The sequence below is a fragment of the Stegostoma tigrinum genome, chromosome 7 (genome assembly GCF_030684315.1).
Source record: "Stegostoma tigrinum isolate sSteTig4 chromosome 7, sSteTig4.hap1, whole genome shotgun sequence".
In the NCBI taxonomy this organism is placed as follows: Eukaryota; Metazoa; Chordata; class Chondrichthyes; order Orectolobiformes; family Stegostomatidae; genus Stegostoma; species Stegostoma tigrinum.
Genome location: NC_081360.1, coordinates 8,179,493 through 8,205,746, shown reverse-complemented (window position 1 = coordinate 8,205,746; position 26,254 = coordinate 8,179,493). Strand labels below are relative to the sequence as shown.

Genomic DNA, 26,254 nt, shown 5'->3' with positions numbered 1-26,254 from the left:
TTGTGGATCTGTTTCTTCGTAGTCCTGTTCTGTAGTTGTGTGCAGGTTCATGACATTATAATGAGGCTTACCTAAAGGGAACAGGCCGTAATGATCATCAGCCAGCATGTAATTTGACAGCAAAATTTGAACTAAAGTAGGATTGGGTCTGAATGAAACATTCACGACTGCTGCTTGGATAATGACGAACTAGAAGTGCCAGCGTCGGACTGGGGTGGACAGGATCAGAAATCACTTGACACCAGGTTATAGTCCAACAAGTTTACTTGAAATCACAAGCTTTCAGAGCATCAGTCCTTCTTCAGGTGTTCATGAGAAAGATAGTATCAGACACACAATTTATAAGTAAAAGATCAAAAGTTCACACTATTAATGAGAGTGTACTAAGCAAACCTGAGATATTGTAAAATCTTTAATCAGTTAGAAAGTTTTAATTGATTAAAATGTATATGTGTATCCTCAAATTCCTTTCAAGTCAAGGTCCTGAGAGAACTAAAGGTTTCATCGATGTAAAGAATAGGTGACATTTTAGGTCAGACAATGCATTTTAGGTGTGAGACCTTGTTTAGAATCTGTTATTGATATAGTTTGGAGTCAGATAGGTTTTATTTCTAAAGTATGATTTTATAAAATGCCATATTACTGGCCATCTATAAAATGTGTGATTTTTGAACAATATAAAATGTATCAACAAATACATATTCACCCCATAGATTCACTGTGTGTGTGCTTGTCAGAGAGAGGCTGAATGCTGAATGGGTGGAAGAAAGAGTGTGAGGGAGAATACAGTGTGTGTGTATGTGAGGGGAGGGGAGAGAGAGAGAGAGACAGAGTGTGTGTGTGTGTGTGTGTGTGTGTGTGTGTGTGTGTGTGTGTGTGTGAGTGTGTGTGTGTTGCAGAATGCCCATATAGGAACAGTGTATGATGTTACGTGCCACAGTGAAAAACTGCAACGACCTCCTCAGAAGACTGACACAGGATATAACTGATAGAGTATCATTCATTGTCCAGTACTTCCAGGGAGGGGAGAAGCTACGCCATGTTCTTCACAGCCTTCAACACCTTATCAATGACGTTAAGCACCTCGCCAAAATCTTCCCCATGCCTCCACTTCTAGCCTTCAGACAACCGACAAACCTTACACAGACCATTGTTTGCAGCAAACTACCCAGCATTCAGGACAACATTGACCACTACACTATATAACCCAGTCATGGTAACGTCTGCAAGACATATCAGATCTTCGATATGGACACTACCTTCACACGTGGGAACACCACCCACCACGTGCATGGCAGATACTCATGTGACTCAGCTAACATTGTTTATCTCATATGCCACAGGCAAGGATGCCGCAAGGTACGGTACATTGGTGAGACCATGCAAATGCTATGACAATAGATGAATGGGCACCAAACAACAATTGCCAGACAGGAATGTTCCCTTCCTGTGGGGGAATACTTCAGTTGTCAAAGACATTTGGCCTTGGATCTTCAGGTATATGACCTCCAAGGCAGACTTTGGGATACACAACAATGCAGAGTCACCGATCAGAGGCTGATAGCCAAGCTCAGTACCCATGAGGACAGCCTCAACCGACATCTTGGGCTCATGTCGCACTGCAGGTAACCCCATCACAATGTACACTCTCACACATGCATACGTACACACACACCGACTCACACAAACACACTCATGCACACACTCTGTCTCTCTCCCACACGCACACAATCACTCTCTCTCACACACACACACACACACACACACACACACACACACGCACGCACACACACAGACACACAGACACACACACACACACACACACACACACACACACACACACACACGTAAACACATACTTTCTCTCTTCCCTTCCTCACTATACATACACAACCGTCAATCTATGGGGTGAAACTGTAAATGCTGATCATGTTATATTGTTCAAAAAGCACACAATTTATAGACTGTGAGTCAATGCGACATTTTATAAATTCCTACGTTAGAAATAAAATCGTCTGACTCCAGAACTAAAACACAAACAGATTCTAAACAAGGTCTCACACCTAAAGTGCATTGTCTGACCTAAAATGTCACCTCTTTTTTACACTGATAAAACCTTTAGTCCTCTCAGGGCCGTGACTTGAAAGGAATTTGGGGATTTCAATATACATATTAATCAATTAAAAACTTCTAACTGATTAAAGGTTAAACAGTATCTTAGGTTTATTTAGTACATCCTCATCAATGATGTGAACCTTCTGCGTCTGACTCTACCTTTCTCAATAACACCTGGAGAAAGACTGAGGCTCCCAAAAGTTTGGATAATGGACATATGCAACATCGCCTGGGGTAGCAACCAGATCTACATGTAAACTGAGAGACTGGGGTCATTTACAATTGATAGAGCTGTGAATGATAAGGAGCATGTGTGTGCAGATAATATCATCCTGTAACTTCCACATAGAACAAACTCATGCTCTTGAGTTGCATTTCATTTTGTAACCAGGGACAGTGAGCTGTTGAAGGATCTTCGTGACCTCCTTTATACAACGGTAGAATACAAGCTGTGAGAAGTTCCATCATGAATGAATGTGATATGTTTTGATGTCGATACAGGCCTGGGTTATGATGATTTTATATATGCAAGCAGACTCTATAACTGAATGGTCTATTTCTGCTCCTGAGTAATCAAAGTCTATCTGCCTAACCTTAAAACTAAGGTTGACGGTTAACTGTTCCGGCTGCTTCTCCATGCCCAAACATTCAGCACCCTCTCTTCATGTCAGTTAAACTGGTGTCCCATTTCCTAATCCTGCTTCCTGCATTATAGTTCTGATGAGTATAAGATGAAAATCTTTGACTCTGTGTCACTTTTTAACAATGTTTAAATTTGCTACATATGTATACATTTAGGGATGTCACTAATTCATATGATGGATCGGGGATAATTTAGTATATAAGGCACATATATTTATGTTTCATTGTGCGGGATTAGAATAATTTACTGTATATGTAGGATAAATTAACATAATTATAGCCATGAGGATAATTATACAGGGATAGGATTAACTCTACATACAGTGGCTAACATAATTTAACATAGTTAAAATAATGCCGTTACCATGGTGTGGATAATTCAATATGTCAGGATTAGGGTAATTTATTGCTTAAGAACGGAAATGATTCATTACATGTAGGAGTGAATGGAAGTCAAGATGTAGGGTAGGATGACAACTTAATATAAATAGGATTGGGATAATTTAATATATATAGGGAGAATATATTAATATATACACAAAAATGAAGATAATTCATTGTATGCAGAAAAAGGGGTGATTAAATATATCAAGGGGTGATTATAGTTTTATATGTGAACTGGGTTAAATTTATACATACATGTATGTGGAAGGATATCTTAATATGTATAGGGGAGGACTATTCTTATGTATAAAATGGAGAACAATTCAGTACATGGGAGTGGAGTAACTTATATGGAGGCCGGAAAATATGTATACATTGTATGTATCAGAACTTGAAGAACTAAATATATAGGGATGAGATAATATGTATGAAGTGAGAAAATTTAATATGATGGAGATTATTTCAAATGTAAGGGGTTGGTATAGTTATACAAATCGAATCGAGTATTATCCACTATATATGGGGCTAAGATAACATACATCGTGATGATATATGTAATTTGATACATAAATATGTGATTTTATTTATATAGCGATCGGAAAATTAAATATGTGTTTGGGCTGGGAAAATGCGTTAATACATATATTGGAACAGGAGTAATTTAATCGGGGATAATTTATTCAGTACAGACTGGGATAATTCTATATATCGGTGTAAATTTAATACATAGGGGATTAGAGCATTTTAGTAGACACGGATCGGTTTATTGTTCATAATTTGAAGACTGAGTTAATTTACTTCGGGGGTGGTTTTGAGTAACTGTCAGAATTAAAGGGATTTTCGCTGCTGGCCGACATGTATTGCAGGGATGGCACCTTTAAGTGGTTGGGCCGACCCCGGAATATGTTGCAGGCGGTGGTGAGGACTCCATCCGGAGCCGGAGCTAGTGCCAGAGTCAGGCCCGGCAGCGGCAGCAGCAGGAGCGACAGCGGCGGCCCGGAGAGGACAGAGTCGTGGGGAGCAGAGCAGTGATCAGCCGCTGGTGAGGAGACAGCCGTCAGATCAGGCACGTTGAATTAGGAAGAGCCAGAGAGCGGACCACGCAGAGAGGCACAATCTCTCAGCTAGCGATAGTGTAACAATCAGAGAGAAAGGGAGGGAAGGACAGAGACAGAGAGTAACAAATAAAAGTAGGGAGGATCGAATTGAGAGACATATCGTAACAAATTGAAATGATCAAATTGAAGCGATACAACGTAACATAGGGAGATAGAGGTAGAGAGGATCAAATCGACACTAATAGGAAGAGACAGTAATAAAGACACTGTAACAAATAGAGACAATATTGCAAATAGCGATCATCAAATGGAGAGAGACTTATAAAGATGATCGAACACAGAAATAGAGGGATTCAAATGAGATATTATGTAGCAAATAGAGAGATGCAGGGAATCAAATGGAGAGGGAGAGGATCAAATAAATGGAGATGATGCGGCTTGGAGGAGAAAGGGAGATGGTACACCAAGTAGAGAGATACAGAGAATGAGTGCAGAAATTATACTGTAGAGATGATCACACACAGAGAAAGGATATAGAAAATAGGATCACATAGAGAGTTGAACATTCAAATATATAGGCAATGCATCAAATAGAGAGAGAGAACCAAAAAGAGATGAGAGGGGATCAAATGTATAAGTCTGAATCATATTTATTTAGAGAGGGGATCAAATAGTGATAGAGAAATAGCGAATTAAAGAGAGAGAGAGAAAAAATCAAGTAGACTGAGAGAGTGCATCGTGTTTATATATAAGGAGGGGATCAAACAGAGAGTCCATTATAAAGGGAGATAGTGGATCATAGTTCTGTAGAGGGAATTGAATATCGAGCGAGCAGCCCACAGAGGGAGGGACAGAATCATACAGAGAGGAGGACCAGAGAGAGAGACAGAGAGAGAACAAGACAGAGACAGAAACAGAAAGAGAGAGTTGATTATACAGAGGAAGGGATCAAATAGAAAGTGAGGATCAAAGATGGAGGAAGGATCAAAGAGAGACCCATTGGGTCAAATAGAGAGAGCAGACAGAACAAAAAGAGCCAGAGAGGGGGTCAACAAGAGAGGGAAAGAGTGTATGTGAAATAGAGGGAAAGTGTGGATGAAATAAAGAGAGAGGAGGGGATGAAAGAGAAAGAGGGGAACAATTAGAGAGGGTCAGAAAGACTGGGGATCAAATAAATAGATATAGTTTGTCATATGTATACAGGGAGGATCAAATACGGAGAGACGATCAAAGAGAGAGAAAGGATCAAATAGATTGTAGGATTTGGCAGCAGATTTGGGCCACTTGGCCCATCTAACCTGCTTCACTATTTCATCAAAGCTGATAGATCTCTTAACCACACTCTCCTGCCTTCGTTATGTAAACCTTGATCCCTTACCATTCAAGAATCTACCTATTTGTGTCTTAAATACACTCAATGACTTGGCCTCCAAAACACTCTGCGGGAATTACTTCAACAGATTAACCACCCTCTGGCCAAAGAAATTCCTCCTCATCACAGTTCTAAAGAGTCACTTTGAGGCTGTGCCCTGAGGTCCTCATCTCTCCTCCAAGTGGAAACATCTTTTCCATGTCCACTTTATCCAGGCCCCTCAATATTCTTAAATTTTGATGACATCCTCTTCATCCTTCCGAGCTCCATCAAGACCCAGAATCCTCAACCATTCTTCATATGAAAATCCCATCATCCCTGGGGCCATTCTTGGAAACTTCCTCAAATGCCAGCACATCTTTCCTTAGATACAGGGCCCAAAACTGCTCACAATATTCCAAATGTGGTCACACTGGTGCCTCATTCAGCCTCAGCAGTACATCTCTGCTCTTACAGTCATTGAGCAGCACAGCATGGAAGCAGAACCTTTGGACCAGCTCGTGCATGCTATTCATGTACCTACCCAGATGCCTTATAAATGCTGGAATTACGCCAGCTCCCACCACTTCCTCCAATAGCTCATTCCATACATACACGCTCTGTAAAAAAAAAGTGCCCCTTTAAAATTTTTGCTCTCTCATGTTAAACCTATGCCCTCTAGTTTTGGACGCCCCTAACCTGAGAAAATGACCATGACTATTCACCCTATCCATGCCTCTCATGATTTTATAAACCTCTATAAGGTCACCCTCAGCCTCCAATGCTTCAGGGAAAATAGCCCCAGTCTAAATAACCCCCGGGCAGCACGGTGGCTCAGTGGTTAGCACTGCAACCTCACAGAGCCAGGGACGCGGGTTCAATTCCAGCCTTCGGCGACTGTCTGTGTGGAGTTTGCACATTCTCCCTGTGTCTGCGTGGGTTTCCTCCGGATGCTCCGGTTTCCTCCCAAAGTCCAGATGTGCAGGTTAGGTGGATTGGCCATACTAAATTGCCTGTATTGTTCAGGGGTGTGTGGGTTATAGGGGGATGGGTCTGGGTGGGATGCTTGAATGGGTGGTGCAGACTTGTTGGGCCAAAGGGCCTGTTTCCACACTGTAGGTAATCTAACCTAATCTATTCAGCCTGTCCCTATATCTCAAGCCCTGTAATCGCAGCAACATCCTTGTAAATCTTTTTAAACTCTTTCAAGTTTAACAACATACCGCGGCACGGTGGCTCGGTGGTTAGCACTGCAGCCTCACAGCGCCAGGGACCCGGGTTCGATTCCCGCCTCGGGCGACTGTCTGTGTGGAGTTTGCACAGTCTCCCCGTGTCTGCGTGTGTTTTCTACGGGTGCTCCGGTTTCCTCCCACAGTCCAAAGATGTGCAGGTTAGGTGGATTGGCCATGCTAAATTGTCCATTGTGTTCAGGCGTGTGTGGGTTATAGGGGGATGGGTCTGGGTGGGATGCTTGAATGGGTGGTGCAGACTTGTTGGGCCAAAGGGCCTGTTTCCACACTGTAGGTAATCTAACCTAATCTATTCAGCCTGTCCCTATATCTCAAGCCCTGTAATCGCAGCAACATCCTTGTAAATCTTTTTAAACTCTTTCAAGTTTAACAACATACCGCGGCACGGTGGCTCGGTGGTTAGCACTGCAGCCTCACAGCGCCAGGGACCCGGGTTCGATTCCCGCCTCGGGCGACTGTCTGTGTGGAGTTTGCACAGTCTCCCCGTGTCTGCGTGTGTTTTCTACGGGTGCTCCGGTTTCCTCCCACAGTCCAAAGACGTGCAGGTTAGGTGGATTGGCCATGCTAAATTGTCCATTGTGTTCAGGCGTGTGTGGGTTATAGGGGGGATGGGTCTGGGTGGGATGCTCCAAGGGACGGTGTGGGCTCGTTGGGCCAAAGGGCCTGTTTCCACACTGTAGGGAATCTAATCTAATCTAATCCACCTATCTTTGTAACAGCTGCAGACTTAACGCACTAAGTTCCTTTGTCCACATTGTTCATGTATAACGTGAATATTTGTGGCCCCAACACAGACCCTTACAGGACCAACCTGAAAAAGACGCCTTTATCTCTACTCTCTACCTTCTGCTGTTCAGTCAATCCTCTATCCATACAGTACTTATCCCCTAATACCTAATGGGTTCTTGTCTTATTTAGCACCTTGTCAAAGGCCTTCTGGAAATCCAAATAGATCACATCCACTGGCACCCCTTTGTCCAACTTGCTTGTTATTTGCCCCAAATACTTCTACCAGATTTGTCAGACATGACCTCCGCTTGATGAAACTGTGCGGACGTTCTATGCACAGCCCTATTTTATCAAACAATTCCAATCTCATCGTTAATAATAGACGCTAAAATCTTACCAAAGACCAAGATTAGGTTAACCAGCATGTAGTTTCCTGTCTTCTGTCTCTCTCCCTTCTTAAACAGGAGTAATATTGTAACCATTTTCTAGTCATCTGGCATCCTCCCTGATTCCAGTGATTTCTGGAAGGTCACCACCAATGCCTCTGCAACCTCCTCAGCATTCTAGGGTGTAATTATAGAATCCCTACAGTACAGAAAGATGTCATTCATCCCATCAACAGTGCAATGACCCTCCGAAGAGCATCCCACAAAATCCTGTAACCCCATGTTGACCATGGCTAATCCACCTAGCCTGCACGTCCCTGGACACTACGGGGCAATTTAGCATGGCCAATCCACCTAAAATGTTGAACTTTAGAAAGAAACCAGCGCACCCGGTGGAAACCCACGCAACGTGTCGAGAAACTCAACATAATCACCCAAGACTAGAATCAAATCCAGTTTCGTTGCACTATGAGGCACAAGGGCTAACCACTGTACCACTGTGCTGACAAATCCATCTGGTCTGGATGACTTCTCAACCTTCACACCTTTCAGATTCCCCAGCACCTTCTCCTTTGTGATGGCCACCACACTCACCCCTGCCTCGTGAATCTCTTGAAGTTCTGCTATGTTGCTGGTGTTTTCTACTGTGAAGACTGATGCAAAGTACCTATTTAGTTCCTCCACCATTTTTTTGACCCCCATTACTAATTCTCCAGCCTCAAATTCTGTGGCCTAATGTCTGCTGTTGCCTCTATCTTACCATTTTAGATATCTTAAAAAAAACTCTTGCAATTTTCTTTTATATTACTAGGTAGCTGACTCTCATATTTCATCATCTACCCCTTATTGCTTCTTATTCTCTGCTGGCGTTTAGAAGATTGCCAATCCTCTGGCTCCCTAAGAATCTTCATCACATTATATGCTTTTTCTTTTCTGCTGTCCCTCATTTTCCTTGTCAGCTATGGTCACTATGTAGTATGTTTCTTCTTCTTTGAGATGAATTTCTGCTGTGCCTTGTGAATTATACCCAGAAACTCCAGCTGTTGCTACTCCCCTGTGTTCTCTGCTAGGCTCTCTTCACAATCAACTGTGGCCAGCTCTTTCCTCATGGCTTTAGAGTTAGTTTTATTCAATTGTAATTTGTTGCATTTGATTCCCATTTCTCCCTCACAAACTGTAGGATGAAATCTAGCATACAGCATAGGTCACTGTCCCCTAGGGATTCCTGCACCTTAAGCTCCCTAGTCAAGTCTGCCTCATTGCACATTACCAAACCCAGACTTGCCTGTTTCCTCTCCACAAGCTGCTCCAAAAAAAATCTTGTAGGCATCCCACAAATTCCTTTTATTGAGATCACTAGCAGACTTGATTTTCCCAGTCCCCCATGTTATTGTAATAGTGCCTTCCTTACTTGCCTTTTCAATCTCCTGATTTGTTTTCTTCCTCACATCCTTAGTACTGCTGGGAAGCCTGTGTGTAACTCCCATTTGTGTCTTTTTTCCTTTGCAGTTCCTCAGTTTTACTAATGAGAGTTAGGGAAGGAGAGGGGAAGAGAGAGACAAACAGGCAGTGTACTAAAGCAAGAGAGTGCGATGGTATGCCAAAGAAAAAGAAAGAGTCAGTTATCTAATGTTGAAATACAGAGAATCAAAATGAGGGATAGGCTCTCTGATGAAGGGTCTCGGCCCGAAACGTCAGCTTTTGCGCTCCTGAGATGCTGCTTGGCCTACTGTGTTCATCCAGCTCCACACTTTGTTATCTTGGATTCTACAGCATCTGCAGTTCCCATTATCACTGATATGAATTGCAACTGTCACATTGGTTTAGGGCAAGGATACAGGTTCAGCTCCAGCTAGTAAACTTTAACTGTGCATTGTTAGCTTATTCTGAACTAGAATTTAATGTTTTATTTTTAAAATAATCAGGAAATGGGGACTCAAGGACCAGGTAGGAAAAGGATTGCCAACCGGGAACGACTGTCTGCAGAAGATGATGCCCTAAATCTAATTGCCAGAGAGGTAAGGCTGCAGTATAATTATATAACTTTGCTCACACTGATTGCATTTCTCTCTCTTTCTCACCATCTGACCCTTTCTGCTCTACTTTCTACCTTTCTCTCTCTCCCCTACCTCTCTCACTCACTTTCTTTGCATCTAGAACATAGAACAGTACAGCGCAGAACAGGCCCTTCAGCCCACGATGTTGTGCCGACCATTGATCCTCATGTATGCACCCTCAAATTTCTGTGACCATGTGCATATCCAGCAGTCTCTTAAATGTCCCCAATGACCTTGCCTCCACAACTGCTGCTGGCAACGCATTCCATGCTCTCACAACTCTCTGTGTAAAGAACCTGCCTCTGACATCCCCTCTATACTTTCCTCCAACCAGCTTAAAACTATGACCCCTCGTGTTAGCCTTTTCTGCCCTGGGAAATAGTCTCTGGCTATCAACTCTGTCTATGCCTCTCATTATCGTGTATACCTCAATTAGATACCCTCTCCTCCTCCTTTTCTCCAATGAAAAGAGTCCGAGCTCAGTCAACCTCTCTTCATAAGATAAGCCCTCCAGTCCAGGCAGCATCCTGGTAAACCTCCTCTGAACCCTCTCCAAAGCATCCACATCTTTCCTATAATAGGGCGACCAGAACTGGATGCAGTATTCCAAGTGCGGTCTAACCAAAGTTTTATAGAGCTGCAACAAGATCTCACGATTCTTAAACTCAACCCCCCTGTTAATGAAAGCCAAAACACCATATGCTTTCTTAACAACCCTGTCCACTTGGGTGGCCATTTTAAGGGATCTATGTATCTGCACACCAAGATCCCTCTGTTCCTCCACACTGCCAAGAATCCTATCCTTAATCCTGTACTCAGCTTTCAAATTCGACCTTCCAAAATGCATCACCTCGCATTTATCCAGGTTGAACTCCATCTGCCACCTCTCAGCCCATCTCTGCATCCTGTCAAATGTCCCGCTGCAGCCTACAACAGCCCTCTATACTGTCAACGACACCTCCAACCTTCGTGTGGTCTGCAAACTTGCTGACCCATCCTTCAATCCCCTCATCCAAGTCATTAATAAAAATTACAAACAGTAGAGGCCCAAGGACAAAGCCCTGTGGAACATCACTCACCACTGACTTCCAGGCAGAATATTTTCCTCCTACTACCACTCGCTGTCTTCTGTTGGCCAGCCAATTCTGTATCCAGACAGCTAAGTTCCCCTGTATCCCATTCCTCCTGACCTTCTGAATGAGCCTACCATGGGGAACCTTATCAGATGCCTTGCTGAAGTCCATATACACCACATCCACAGCTCGACCCTCATCTGCTTCCTTCCTGCACTGTTCTCTCACTTGGTAGTCTGTTCGCCTCTGTCTTTCTCACTGATTGTGTCTCATTCTTACACTTTCTCCCCACCCTACCTGACTTTCTTTACCAGCAATGAGAGTATCTTTCTCCCTACGTGCATCTATCCATCTTGCCAGAATCTCTCCATATCTATCTTTGTCTTCCCATACCTATATTTTTCAATCTGTCTGTTTTCTCCTTTCTGTGCCTACATCTGGCTCTGTCTGTCCCAACCTGCATCATGCTCTCCTTGCTTTGCCATTCTTGCCTCTTTGTTTCTCACTCTTCCTCTCTGTTCCACGGTCTCTCTTTCACCTCCCAATCACTCTTCCCCGTGTACTGTCTCTCTCTGACACTTTTATCTTCCTGTGCATCTGCCTCTCTACAATCTCTCCCCCCGCCCCCAAACCCCTACGTTTTGGCTCTTCCCTCTTTTCTTTGTCTCTTTCTCTTTCCCTCCAGTAACATGTTGTTCTATCTTGAGTGATTGCTTTCATTTCATGGACATCAAAACAAAAGAAATGGTAGAAACTGTGAGGATAGTTTGTGTATTTATGTGCAATTTTAGAAGATCTTTGACATGTATCTCATAATGAGTTTCAATTCTGCTAACAAGTCTATGGGAATAAACGGCTATTGACAATGTGGCTATGAGATCACGTAAGGTGGAGACAGCAGAAGGCATTGGTGAACGATTATTTTTCAGACTAGAAGGATGTGTTCAGTGGTATTATCCAGGGATCATGATTGAGACCAATGCTGTTTTTGATGAAAAGTAATGACTGGCATTTGGGTGTTCAGAACACGATTGCCAAGTTTTCAAATGACACATAACTCAAACAATGAGTCAGATAGATTCGAAAAATTAGCACTGTATGGCTGATCAAATTTAATGCTGAAAATTATGAATTGGTGTCTTTTGGAAGGAAGACTGAAAAAATGCAATTGAAATTGAGCAGTACAATTTTTAACATGGTAGAATCTGAGAGATCTGGGATTCACTACAAAAATCTTGGAAGGTGGACGTTTCCAAAAAGGCTTTTCAAGTGCATTCAAGATGGTTTACTTTATAAACAGAAGCATTGTGCATAAGGACTGGGAGATTATGTTAAATGTCTATAAAACACTGGCTCAGGATCAGCTGAAGAACTGGGTGAAATTCAGGAATGATGTGAAGATGTTGGAGAGGGCATTCACAGGTAATTACTAAAAACCATGTTAGCTTGAACAGGAGCAATGGAGAGGGCTGAGGAGCCTGTCTAGCACAATTGAACCCACTGCCATCTGAACTGATTATATATCAGTCACAGCAGCACTGTTTTGCTTGTGCAGGTGATTAGGATTTCTATTTATGATTTCCCTGAAATTGATGAAGAGAGAATGTGCGTGTGTTTATGCGCACATGTGTTTACATAAGTATGTTTATGTTCACCCATGTACTGTGCATGTATATGTGTGGTGGGAAGAAAGAGTTGTATTGGATAAGAAATGAATAAATTTGACTTTACCACCCTGTTGTCGAATAGCTTGTCCGCACAGTTTCCTTTGGGTGTACTGAAGTTATCGGTTGGCTCCAATGGATCTGACTTCAACATATTGTGGCGGCGGGGGTGGGGAGTGAATGGGAATTTATTCTGCAAATGATGTTTGTCAGCTCAGTGCTGGGACCTTTTCTGGTGAAATAAACAGATTTACTGTGTGCACTGCAATGATCTGTTTCAGGATTCCAGGAATTAATCAACTTTGGCCAGGGACAGGGGTGATATTGGCAGATGGATTGCGAATTTGCAATGACTGTCGCTCAAAATGACATATCTGCTTCCTCACCAATGTCAACTTAAGGTCTGACAGCTTTTAACATTCCCTGTGTGCCAGGTATATCTTAATCCGCAAGGCAAGTGCCACACGTTTCAAATCATAGAAAGTATCTTGAGTTCCCCTTAGTGTCATTTATATATTAGTCCCCAAACCAGGTGTATCACATAACTATTATTCACACTGGTTTTGTGTATCATGTATATTTTATTCTTCTGTTGCTGCTCACTTAACTTGAGGAAGATGTTGTCAAGGAATTAGTTTCAGGGTTTATAAAATGCCTTTAGGGTCCTTTGATGGGTGAGGTCCCTCACTTAACTTAGTTTGTCTCAAACTGAAGCAATGACTCATGATGCAACTGCATGGGTGAAGGCTGATTGTTTAGAATTGATGGCATTGCGGGAAGAGTCAGTTTGCCCTCATTGTGAGGCAGGTCAGGAACCAGGATATTATTAACTCCTTACTGGTCTTAGAAAAACTGATGCTACACATGTAAAGGTGTTAATTGTATTCACAGAGCTCAATGTGAACACAGTAACCCATACAGGAAGTGCTTATGTTAAAGCAGTAGACAGTGGTAGTATGGATTGCATTGCTCATTGTGGGATCTTTACCCCTCTGGCTAGCTGTCTCCATCTCCTCTCTGTTTCCCTAACTGTCTATCCCTCTAGCTCTCTTGATCTCTGTCTGCCTGTCTTTCTTTGTCTGTCTGTTTATGTCTTTGGAATCTATCTGTCTTTCACTCTCTGTTACGTCAATTTAGAAAATGCGCTAAGCCTATTTTTATATCTTGGTTGGCCTTCACACTGCTGAGTGCGAATGGGGTATGTGTCAGCTTGTAAGTAGTGGGGGAGGGGTGTGGTCACTAATACTTACTGAGCCCTCTGACTGGGTAGCTAGGGTTGCCAATTCTCCCGGGCACTGCTCTGAGCAATCATAAAGGAAAATTGTGTTTTCCTTTCACTTTTTTGTTGAACATTTTTGTTATAATATATTGGTATAGCTGGGCATAAGAAATAGGAATTGGACTAGATAATTCAATCCTTCAAGCCTGTTCCATTTCTGTGGCATTATTCAGCAGTGGCTTCTCTGTTAACTGTTTCTTCCTGATTATCCCCATATTCTTTAATTTCTTTAGTATTCAAAAATTCATCCTCCTCTGTCTTGCATGTACAGAACACTGAGCATACACAACTCTCTGCCTTGGAGAATCTTAAAGATTCACAACCTTTTGGAATGAAAATATTTCTTCTCATCTCAGTCCTAATGGCTGATCTCTTGTCCAAGGACTAGGGCATTGTGTTCCCCAGCTGAGGGAAACATTTCCTCATCATCTATTCTGTTAAAGCCCTTAAAATTTTGTGTGTCAGTGAGATTGCATCTAATTTTTCTAAACTTTGAGGAATATAAGTCCAGTCTACTTGATCTCTCTTCATGGGACAGTTCCACCCTCCTAGGAATTAGACTGCTGAAACTTCCAAATTAGAGATGAACATCCGTCCTTGGGGAAGGAGACCAAAAATAACACAATGTGCCAGTCCCTAGATAATTGAGCACGATCTTAGTCTTGTATTCCAATCTCTTTGTCATAAAAGTTAATACACCATTCACTTTCTTGATTGCCAGCTCTGTGCTGCACATTAACTTTCTGTGGCTCATGTACAGGGATTCCAGGCTTCGCTGAATACCACACACCTCTCCCACTCTGTGTTTGAAAAATATTTGGTTTTTCTATTTTCCAACTGTTGTGGGTAAACCACAGTTCTCAACATGATATTATATCTGTCATATTCTTGTCCTGTTACCCAATGCTTTGTACCCACTCTGCACTCGCCTTTCATTCTTAAGCAGTTTTGTCTTACCAGACTCCCTGGATACGTTACATTCAGTTCTCGCTACTAAATCTTAATGTAGATAGCGAATAAATCAGGCCCAAGTGCTGATCCTTACCACACCCAGCACATACCAACTCAACAATTATCCCTGCTCCTCCTGTCTTCTGTTTTCTGGCTATTAACCACCTCTCAATCCATGTTAATATATTGCCATCAATCCCAGGAGTTCTAATTTTGTGTAATAATGTCTTCTGGTTGTAACCTCAAACCACTCCTTGACAGGTTTGCCAAACAAAATTTTCCTTTTGAAAACCCATGTTGAACCTGCCTAATTATTTAATGGTTTACTAAGTGGCTGTTAACCATGTTCGTAATCATAAATTGTAGTATTTGCCCATTGACTATGTCAAGTTAACTGGCCTGATGCTTCCTTGTTTTCTCCATCCGTTTTTTGACTGTATATGGTACCTTGCTATCAGTGGGGATAAATCAAAAATTAATTCCATAATTTCCAAACCAATGCATGCACAATTTCTGTAAGACAATAAGACATAGGAGTGGAAGTAAGGCCATTCGGCCCATCGAGTCTACTCTGCCATTTAATCATGTCTGATGGGCATTTCAACTCCACTTCCCTGCACTCTCCCTGGAGCCCTTGATTCCTTGTGATATCAAGAATTTATCAATCGTCCCTTTTTCTTTTAACATCTTGCGCAACGTTAAAGAAAATGGGATGAATAATGTTAAACAAATAGACATTTGAAATTGGAATTGGTGATCAAGGAGAAAGATAGAATTTATGGATATATGGGATGGGTTATGCAGAGCGAAGCTTGAAGAGGATGAAGCATTGAGTTTGCAGGAAAGGTGCTGTAGGATGAGATGGTGAAGAAGCGAGATTAGAGACAGATGAACCATATCAATAAAGCTCTAGATTAGGGGAGCCAGTAGGGTGCCTGCCACGGGAGGATGTTGCTTGAGATGATGAGGGGAAATGAAGTTGTGGAGAACTGAGTAGAGGCTATAGCCCTCTTTACAGCAGTTAGGGTTTCAATTTTTGGTTTATTGTTGGGGATGAATTAAATACTGCACTGTGTGGTGGTGTAAGACATGGGTCAGGGACAAGTGAACCAAGCTTTGATTTCTGGCTTTGGAATTCCTGCTCGTTTGGACAGATTTTCTTGGTGCCTCTTCTCTAAATGATACTGTAAGTAGTTGACATGCTTGCTGAATTTTTAGCACAAATTCCATACAATGCCGCATGAGGTTTGGTCATTTGATGAGTTAGATTTATTGACAGCTTGCACTGCGCTCTGAACAGTCCACCCCACCACAGAGAAGGGATCAGCTTTAGGATTACATTATGCTGCAGCCTTTTGAAGATGCTCTGAGTGGAGAAAGATGATTTTTGGGGTCACATTGTAAATAAAAACATGATTCAGCAGGTTCAACGTGGCTTTATGAGCAAAATCCGTTTAAATGTTTACTAAGCACCTTGTGATGATACCAACCAATCTCGGACATATTTTCACATCTTTTAAAAGCCCATTTTCTGTCATATAAAATCTAGTTATTTAACAGGCAATTGATTAACACTGATTTGAAATGCTCAGTTTTTGAATAACCTGTTAGGCAAACTTTTTTTGACACATTGAAGAGTGGTCATTTTTTTTACAGCAATCAGAATTATGTTCTAAAATGTTCCCTTATTGTATTAGTTCATGGAAAATGATTATGATTTGCATGAAAAAATATTAAAATAAGAAAAGGTATTTCAGATGTGATTTGTGCCAGATTGCTAATTATTGCCAAATCAGAAACTTCAGTCTATGATCTTGAACATGCTTTTAAGAGAATTTGCACCTTCAAGTTCATTGCAATTTGGTGGTGTTGGGGCCCTATTGATGGAATGGCTGACTACAGAAACTGAGCCCCAGGAACAAAGCAGGAGAGGATGGAGGATGTTCAGCCATCCTGAGTGAAGAGGAAGAAGTTGGATGAGTTTGGCTGATGGCTGAATTCGCATTGTAAGAAGTGGAGTGGGCCATTCAGCACATCAGAGTTGCTTCTTCAATTATACACAAATGGCTGATTGAACATTTCGATGTTTTTTACTCACAGTATACCCATAGCCCTATACACCTTGAGAAATGTTTAATTAACAATTTCTACTTTAAATACACTCAAAGACTCAGCTTTCCCAGCTCTCTGAGATAAAGAATTTCAAAGCCATCCGCTGAGTAAAAGAAAACTTCCCCGTACTAAATAACATTTCTGTTACTTTAAATTTTGCCTCCTGGTTCAAGACTCCCCACCCACAGGAAATATTTTACCTGCATCTATTCTGTTTATCCCATCAAGTACATTGAACCCTACAATGAGACCACCTCTCGTTCTTCAAAACTCTGGAGAATATTTGCCCAGTTTTCCTAATTTCTCTTCAAGGACAGCATTGCGATCCCGGAAACAAATCTGGTGAATCTTCTTTGAGCTCCCTCTTTGGCAACAAAATATTTCCTGTGCAGTATGCACATTTCCTAAGGTTCCATGAAACTGACATTGCTATGAGAAAATTAGATCATAACCAAAATAAAACTAACTAACCTACTTGGCAAATCAGAGAGCAGTTACTGTAAATACTGTTTTACTGGAGTTATTATCAGAGTCCTCCCATAACTCTGCAGCTAAACTAAGTTGAGTTGTGGTGATACTGTAGCTGTGCTAAGAGTATTCAGCTTTCTCAATAACAGTCACACCCTGGTTAACTCAGGCATTGCATTACTAAGAACTCATGACTATTTTTGGATCAGCGATTTGTCTGAATAAGAGAATGTCAGCTTGTGAGCCTTGGGCCAAAGTTCAACCCAGACCAATGAGATTAAATCTTCCTGCCTTCCAGTTGTGAGGGAGATGAGTTTAGCGTAGCCACAGGATAGCATTCCACTGCATAAACTGACCCTAGTTTGACACTAATGTGGTTCTATTGAACCAAGGCACTCTCTGGTTGAACTGTGTTTAAAGCTGTGACAGGAAGTTTTACTCTCCATTTAAATTGTACTTTTAGCTGTATCAACACTTCAGCTGTGTTGGCTCAATGATGGGTCACATTCACTGCTTCACAACTTGTGATATTCTCCAGAAGATCCCCTAAGTACCTGTTGGGGGAGGGGGGAAGAGAGAGAGAGAGAGAGAGAATGGAAAGGAAAGAAAAGGAAAGGAAAGGAGAGAGTGACAAAGGGAGGGCAAGCCTGTGAGAGGGAAGACTATTGATGGAAGGAAGGGAGTGACTGAAAGAAGGAAAGGCAGAAGGATGAAAAGATAGAATGACAGGGGTGCAAAACAGGATGTGGAAAATAGTGCAGTTCTATTGATGCAATCAAGAGGGAGAGATGTACATTTTTGAGGATGTTAACCCAGGTTCTCCACAATGGGAGATCCAAGGGATTAGCATTCTTTTCTCTCTGAGAAAGCAGTTAGAAAATAAAATATTTGGAGGCTTTGAGGTTAAAGAGCAGCAGGGATTCCTTGATCTAGCTATATTTAGAAGCCTGAGATGCTGTTGTGTTGAAGGTTGGATTGTTTTAATCATGATTCATCCCAGTACCTCAGGCAGCTGTTGAGAATGGGCCTTGTTTTCCCTCAGTCTCACTGCCTCAGGCCAAACCACCCTCTCTTTAAACTTGATGACTGAGATACAGAATTAAAGGAAGTGTTATTTCCTGCACTGACTTAGTGAGCTGATGAGGGAAAGGAGTTGGTACATTACGTAGTCTGCTGTGAAAGGAAGTCCATTAACTGAACTAATTACTGTTGTGAATTCTGTTCATTCCAGAAAATGGTCCAAGCTCTTTACTATGGAGAAACAATCAGCAAAGCATAGGCATTGAGACCATGTCTTTGGAACCTATCCCTAGCATTGATCAGTAAATAAAGCCTGTCTTGATCTGCCTTCACCTGTCTGCTCACCCAAAAGACTTGAACCTTCACCCTGTTGATATCCTGAACTCTTCACTCCCTGAAGATATCAATTCTTTACCATCCTCTCCGTGAGACCCTGACTCACCACTACAAGACCCCAACCAAGCACCCCTCCTTCCATGGGCCTGCTTTTGCTGGCAACATTTTAGTATTGAGTACAGTTTCCCAGATAGGTATCAAAGGCATGGCCAAATTAGTAGGAAGTCAGTTTTAAGGAACGGAGAGGTGTAGAGAGAGCAAACAGGTTTGAGGAGAGAATTCCAACATTTAAGGCCAGGGGAGCAGGCTGCACACTGAAGGGCGTGGACAATGAATGTAGCGGCTACCCAAGAGATCAGGAGAGGATACTTTTTGGGGTCCTGCGTGCTTCAGAGTTGGAATTCAATATAATTGAGATTGTAATTATTCTGGATGTTTACACCAGGAGGGGGATGATCAGTCTGTGTTTGTGTCAAGTTGACATGCCAAGTGGTACCAGCAATTCCTGTGGGCTTCAACTGCACAACAGAATTGGTAACCAGGGTCTGTTCAAACTGGTCAAGGTCTGATATGGTGATTGCCCTTGGCTCTGACTGTAGTGGTTAAGCTCTGATTACAGCGACTGGGCTATGGCTGCAGTGAACAGGCTTCGGGACTTTGTCTGAGTGAAGACACTTCCCCTGTCATTGTGTCTTTGTAAATAGTGAGGGTGGTACGTTGTGGTTGTTGCTCACCAGGTGCTTGGGTACCAGTGTCTGGGTGGTTTTATTCAGTAGGAAACAGCAGTATGGCTGCTGTCTAGAGTATTCTCCATGTTTAAGTCATCCTGACCTACATGGTGACACGATGTCAACGAACACAGCATCGACTGGGATATGATCTTTAGCCTAAATCTTTATCGAATGTTTCAGTCAGAGCTGACTAGGTGCACCTTCAAAACATTAAAAAGAAAAACAGACTTGCATTAATGTTGTGCTGTTCACAACTACGCAGGACATTTCAATCTACATTACAGTTCAAATGCGGTTTATTAACTGTAGTCACTGTTATAATGTGGGAAACATGGCAGTCAATTTGAAACTAGCAAGACCCCACAAATAGCAACACAATGGTTTAGAGAGCCATATGAAGCTGTTGTTAGAGGGATAATATTGCCCAGGAAGCTCTTTTTTTTTTTTGCGAGTGTCATTGGAGCTTTTGGATCAAACTTGAGGGGGCAGAGTGGCTCACAGCTTATAATCAGAAGCTGACCTTCTGACAATGTAGCACTCCCTCTGTGCTGACCCTCCAACAGTCTGATGCTGTTTAGGCAGCACAGTGGCTCAGTGGTTAGCACCGCTGCTTTGCATTACCAGGGACCCAAGTTCGATTCGACCCTTGGGCAACTGTCTGTGTGGAGTCTGCACATTCTCCCCATGTTTGTGTGGGTTTCCTCCAGTTGCTCCAGTTTCCTCTGGCAGCCCAAAGGTGTGCAGGCTAGGTGGACTGGCCATGCTCAATTGCCTGTAGAGTTCAGGGACATGTAGATTAGGTGGGTTATAGGGGAATGGGCCTAGGGTGGGATGCTCTGGGGGTCGGTGTGGACTTGTTGGGCCACACTGTAAAGATTCTATGATTTATGATTCTCTTGTACTACAGTCACAGAGTCTTAGCATTTTGATAGCACAGAATGAGGCCCTTTGGCCTATCATGTCTGTGCCACTCATCAAACATCCCTTTATTCCAAACTCATTTTTCCAGCACTTGGTCCGTAACCTTGTACACTTTGGAAATATGCATCTGAATATATCTTAAGAGTCCTGCTCTTACCAGTCTTTCAGGCACTGAGTTCTAGATACTCTGAACCTTCTGTGAGAAAACATTTTCCTCACATCTCCTCTACACCACCTCCTTATTTTAAAATGGTGCCCCTGGTTACTGATCCCTCTACTAAGAGAAACATTTCTCCCATCTGTGCTTTCAATGTCTTTTAAAACTTGTAGATTGCAATCAGATCCACTCTAAGTCATCTTTGCTCCAGGAAATGCAATCCCAGCCTAATTAGTCTTTCTTCATAGCTGAATTGCGTCAGCCCGGGAAAGAGTCTAGTGAATCTGTTCTGCACCTTCTCTAGTATAATCACGTTTTTCCTACAGTGTGGTGACCAGAACTGCACATAGTACTCCACTTGTGGCCTAACAATAGCTATGTACAGCTCTATCATAACCTCCTTGCTCCTGTATTGAATTCCTTGAAGGCAAGTATCCCATGTGCCTTCTTTAACCAGCTAATCTACCTGCCGTGCTGTCTTCAAGGATCTATGAACATGCACATTTCTAATGGTTCCTGTGATTCTGGGTCTCTATCAATTCTTGCCTTGTTAGTATTCCCAAAATGCAGAATCTTACTCTTTTCGGGATTAAATTCCATTTGCCACTGTTTGGACCATCTATATTGTCCTGTAGTCTAAGGCTCTCCTGTTATACCCCTCACTATTGAATCTCCTGCCACAGTTCTCCCTCAGTTTCTGCACCGCTGTGACTGTTCTCCAACACTGCTCTTCAATGAGATGTACCCTGAGGATTTTCTGACTACCTGCCTGCCTCTTTTTTTGACTGTGGTCATCCATTCTCTTGCTCCTTGCTGACCTCGCTTCCTTAAGGTGCAGGGTAATTATATCTAAAAATGTATTAACCATATAACTTTCAGCCTCACGGATGCACTGCATATCTCCAGCTGCTGCTTATGTCCAAAATCTGGCATTCAAGATGATCAGCATTGTGGCACTCCCTGCATTTGTAGTCATCCAGACTGCTGGGCGCATCTTAAATTTCCCACATCAGTCTTAGATGGATTCCTTAAGCATGGAGACAGGCCCTTCGGCCCAAACGGGTCCATGCCGACTAAAATATCCAAATAAAATTCATGCCAACCCCATTTCCCTGCACTTGTGCCATATCCTTCCAAACCTCTTCTGTCCATGTATTCATCCAAATGCCTTTTAAATGTTGATTATGTACCTAACCACTTCCGCTGGCAGCTCATTCCATATGTGTACAACCCGCTGTGTAAAAAAAAAGTTGCCCCTCAGGTTCCCCATGTATTCTTTCCCCTCTTACCTTAAACTGATGCCCTCTCGTCCTCGATTTCCCACTCTGGGAAAAACACTGAATGCGTTCACCCATCCATGCCTCTCATGATCTTATACACTTCTATAAGATCTCCCTTCAGTTTCCTACCCTCTAAAGAAAAAAGTCCCAGTTTGTCCAACCTCTCCCCATAACTGAGGAAGGGTCACTGGACCCAAAACGTTAACTCTGTTCTGTCCTCCACGGATGCTGCCAGATCTGCTAAGCTTTTCCAGTAACTTTGTTTTTGTTCTCCCCATAACTCAGTCCCTTCAGTCCTGGTAACATCCTTGTGAATTTCTTCTGCACTCTTTCTAGTTTAATAACATCCTTCCTACGGCAAGGTGAACAAATCTGAACACAGTACTCCAGGTGCGGCCTCACCAATGTTCTGTACAACTGCAACATAACTTCCCAACCTCCATAATCAGTACCCTGACTGACGAATGCCATTGTGCTGAAAGCCTCCTTCACTGCCCTGTCTACCTGGGACTCCACTTTCAGAGCTCCAGGGTTCCTCTGTTCCACTACACTCCTTAAGGCCCTATCATTCAACATGAAACTCCTATATTGATTTGACGTTCCACAATGCAACACCTCACACTTATTTATGTTAAACTCCATTTGCATTTCTCAGTCCACTTCCCCCAGCTTCTGCTGCAATTTCTGATAACCTTCCTCACTGTCCATGACACTGCCTATTTTAGTGTCATCTGCAAATTTACTAATCATGCCTTGTACATTCTCGTCCAAATCATCAATATAGACAACAAACAGCAATGGGCCCAGCACCGATTCTTGAGGCACATCACTCATTACAGGCCTCTGTTTGACAAGCATCCTTCCACTATTACACTCTGCTTCCTACCATCAAGCCAATTGTGTACGCAGCTTGCCAACTCTCCCCGAACTTCATGCGATCTAACCTTTCAGAGCAGCCTACCATGTGGAACTTTATCAAAGGCCTTACTGAAGTCCATATAGACCACGTCTACTCCCCTTCCCTCATCAACCTTCATGGTCACTTCATCAAAGAACTCTGACAAATTTGTGAGGCATGATCACCCATGCATGAAGCAAGCTGACTACTCCTAATCAAACCCTGTCTTTCTAAATGCATACTGCAGATCATGCCATACATAGGACTGAGTCCCCTGCCATAGCTTGCCATAGTCTTCAATTTACTGCTTTTGAGTTAACTTTACTTTCCTTCCCTTACTCTGGCTAACATGTAAGATTTTATTATATTGCTCCTGACTTCCACTTCTGCTGCTTAATAATACCCTTTTCCAATTTATGGCAATTTACAGATAGACCCAACAGTAGTTTCTTAAAAGACATGGAACTTATTTCACACTTGCCTTTTTTTCAATAAAAACTGACTGCAGAATATTCTTCCCAGACTGCTACAACACGAGGCTAACTGCAGGTCACTTTTCCCAGACGGTTTCACTGTAATGCTTGTGATGCTGACTGCAGCAAAGTTATCCCAGCGTGATCATACAACAGTGCGATCAGCCTTCATATTTTACCCTCTGATGATGCAGTGCTCCCTTTATACTGACACTCTGACAGTGCAGCACTCCCTTTGTAGTGACCCTCCATACTGACCCTGCAATGTGCAATGCTGCCTCCATACTGATCCTCTGGTGGTCTGAGAGAGAGAGCTGCACCATAAGAAGGTCAGTACGGAGGGAATGGTGTTTGTGACTCATGATCTCCCTGTCGCAAAACAAGATGGACTTTGCTGGATTACCTTGTACTTAGCAAGCGCTCTGCTATAACTACTTTAATAATAGCTTCTCATATTTTTCCATTTGACTGATGTTAATTGGCATGTAGTTTTCTGCTTGCTGTCTCCCTCTTTTAAATAAAGCTGTTACGCTCCATAATTACGGATGACATGAGTCCACCATTAAGGATGAGATTGCGGAGCACTTGGAAGTACATTGTAAAATAGGGCTGAATCAGCATGGCTTCAGCAACAAGAGGTCAGGTCTGACAAATCACTTAGAATCTTTTGAGGATGTGATAAGCAAGTTAGACAAAGGAGCGCGAATGAACATAATGTATTTGAATTTCCAGCAGGTCTTTGACAAAGTGCCATACAGGAATTTGTTAAAAAAGATGATAGCCATTAAGGGCAAGGTACTGGTATGAATAGAGGATTGGCTGACTGGCAGAAGAAGCAAGTAGGGATAATGGGATCTTTTTTAGGATGGCAGCTGGCAACTAATGGAGATCTACAAATGTCAGGACTGCAGATATTCACATTATACATTAATGGTCTGGACTAAGGAACTGAGGGATTTGTTGCTAAGTTTGCAGATGACACAGATTTATGTGGAGGGTCAGGTAGTGTTGAGGAAACAGGGTAGCTGCAGAAGGACTTGGACAGGCTAGGGCAAAGAAGTGGCAGATGGAATACAATGTGGGACTGTGTGGGGTTATGCACTTTGGTAGGAAGAGTAGAGGCACAAACTACTTTCTAAATTTCCCAGGGCAGAAATGGCTAGCACGAGGGGTCATAGTTTTAAGCTGGTTGGTGGAAAGTATAGAGGGGATGTCAGAGGTGGGTTCTTTACACAGAGAGTTGTGAGAGCATGGAATGCGTTGCCAGCAGCAGTTGTGGAAGCAAGGTCATTGGGGTCATTTAAGACACTGCTGGACATGCATATGGTCACAGAAATTTGAGGGTGCACACATGAGGATCAATGGTCGGCACAACATTGTGGGCTGAAGGGCCTGTTCTGTGCTGTACTGTTCTATGTTCTATGTAAATAGATAAAGGTTTTGTAAATACGAAGCACAAAGGAACTTGAGGGAATCCTGAACTAGGACTTGTAAAGTTAAGGTACAGGTTCATTTAGCAGTTAGGAAGGCAAATGCAGTGTTTCTGAGGAAGGGTCCAGACCCAAAACGTCAGCTTTCCTGCTCCTCTGATCCTGCCTGGCCTGCTGTGTTCCTCCAGTTCCACACCTTGTTGTCTTAGACTCCAGCATCGGCAGTTCCTACTGTCTCTGCAATGTTAGTATTCATTTCAAGAGACCTAGAATGTAAGTGCAGGGATGTATTACTGAGGCTCTATAAGACTCTGGTCAGAGTAGTTTGGAATATTGTGAGCAGTTTTATGCCCTGTACCTAAGGAAAGATTGGAGAAGGTCCAGAGGAGGTACATGAGAATGATCCTAGCGATGAAGGGCTTGTCATATGATGTTGAGGAGTCTGGGTTTGCTCCATTCGGATTCACACAGCGCAGAAAAGGCCCTTTGGCCCATTGAGTTTGCACTGACATAACTATCACTAAAAGTGCCCTAGTCCGAATTTCCTGCAGTTGTCCCATATCCTTGGCTGTTATGATTTTTGAAGTACTCAGCCAAATATCTTCAAAGGTTGTAAAGTTTCCAGCCTTCACTACCTTCCCAGGCAGTGCATTCCAGATTCTCACCACCAGCGCATTCCAGATTCCCACCATCAGCTGCGTGAAAAAACTTCTTCCTAAACCCCCTTCGAAGCTCCTCCCCCTTACCCTAAAACTATGCTCTCTTGTGTTTGATCTCTCAACCACAGGGAACAGTTGTTTTCTATTCACCTCGCCATGCCCCCTTTATTTTATACAGCTCAATCATGTCCTCCGTCAGTCTTCTCTGCTGTAAAGAAAACAATCCAGGCCTATCTAGTTTCTCCTTTGTAGTTCAAATTCTCCATCTCAGGAAACATCCTAGTAGGTTGTTTGGAGTTTAGAAGGATGGGAGTGGGGGGATCTGATTGAAACTTAGAGAATACAGAGAGGTCTGGATAGAGTGGATGTGGAGAAGATGTTTCCACTAGTAGGAGAGACGAGGCACAATCCCAAAGTGAAGGGACAACCCTTTAGAACTAAGATGAGGGGAATTTCTTCAGCCAGAGGGCAGTTAAACTGTGGAACACATTGCTGCAGAAGGCTGTGGTGTACAAGTCATTGAATGCACTTAAGACAGAGATAGATAGGTCCTTGATTAGTAAGGGGATCAAAAAGAGAAGACAGGAGAATGGGGTTGGGAAACATGTCTACCAAGATTAAATGGCAGAGCAGACTGAATAGGCCGAGTGGCCAAATTTTGTTCCGATATCTTGTGGTCTTTTCATTTTGCTATCATCCGGTTAAATGAGGCTGTCCGCACATTGACAGTTTTGGAAAATTAACTGTGTCTCAAATCATTTCTTGTATGATCTTAGGATGAATTTTTCATGACCTGGGTACTTATAGAACATAGAACATTACAGCACAGT

General features: G+C 42.6%; 1 protein-coding gene across 1 annotated transcript in view; it reads left to right on the top strand.

The window, feature by feature from the left end:
* Nucleotides 1-3,435: 3,435 nt before the first annotated feature.
* The window catches only part of LOC125453805 (GRIP and coiled-coil domain-containing protein 2-like), a 146,498-nt gene continuing 123,679 nt past the window's right edge, over nt 3,436-26,254 (top strand). Inside the window, exons 1-3 of the mRNA XM_059647642.1 lie at nt 3,436-3,518; nt 4,008-4,207; nt 9,841-9,933. Of these exons, the coding sequence (XP_059503625.1) occupies nt 9,844-9,933 (90 nt within the window). The 5' untranslated portion in view covers nt 3,436-3,518; nt 4,008-4,207; nt 9,841-9,843. The remainder of the gene's footprint in view (nt 3,519-4,007; nt 4,208-9,840; nt 9,934-26,254) is intronic.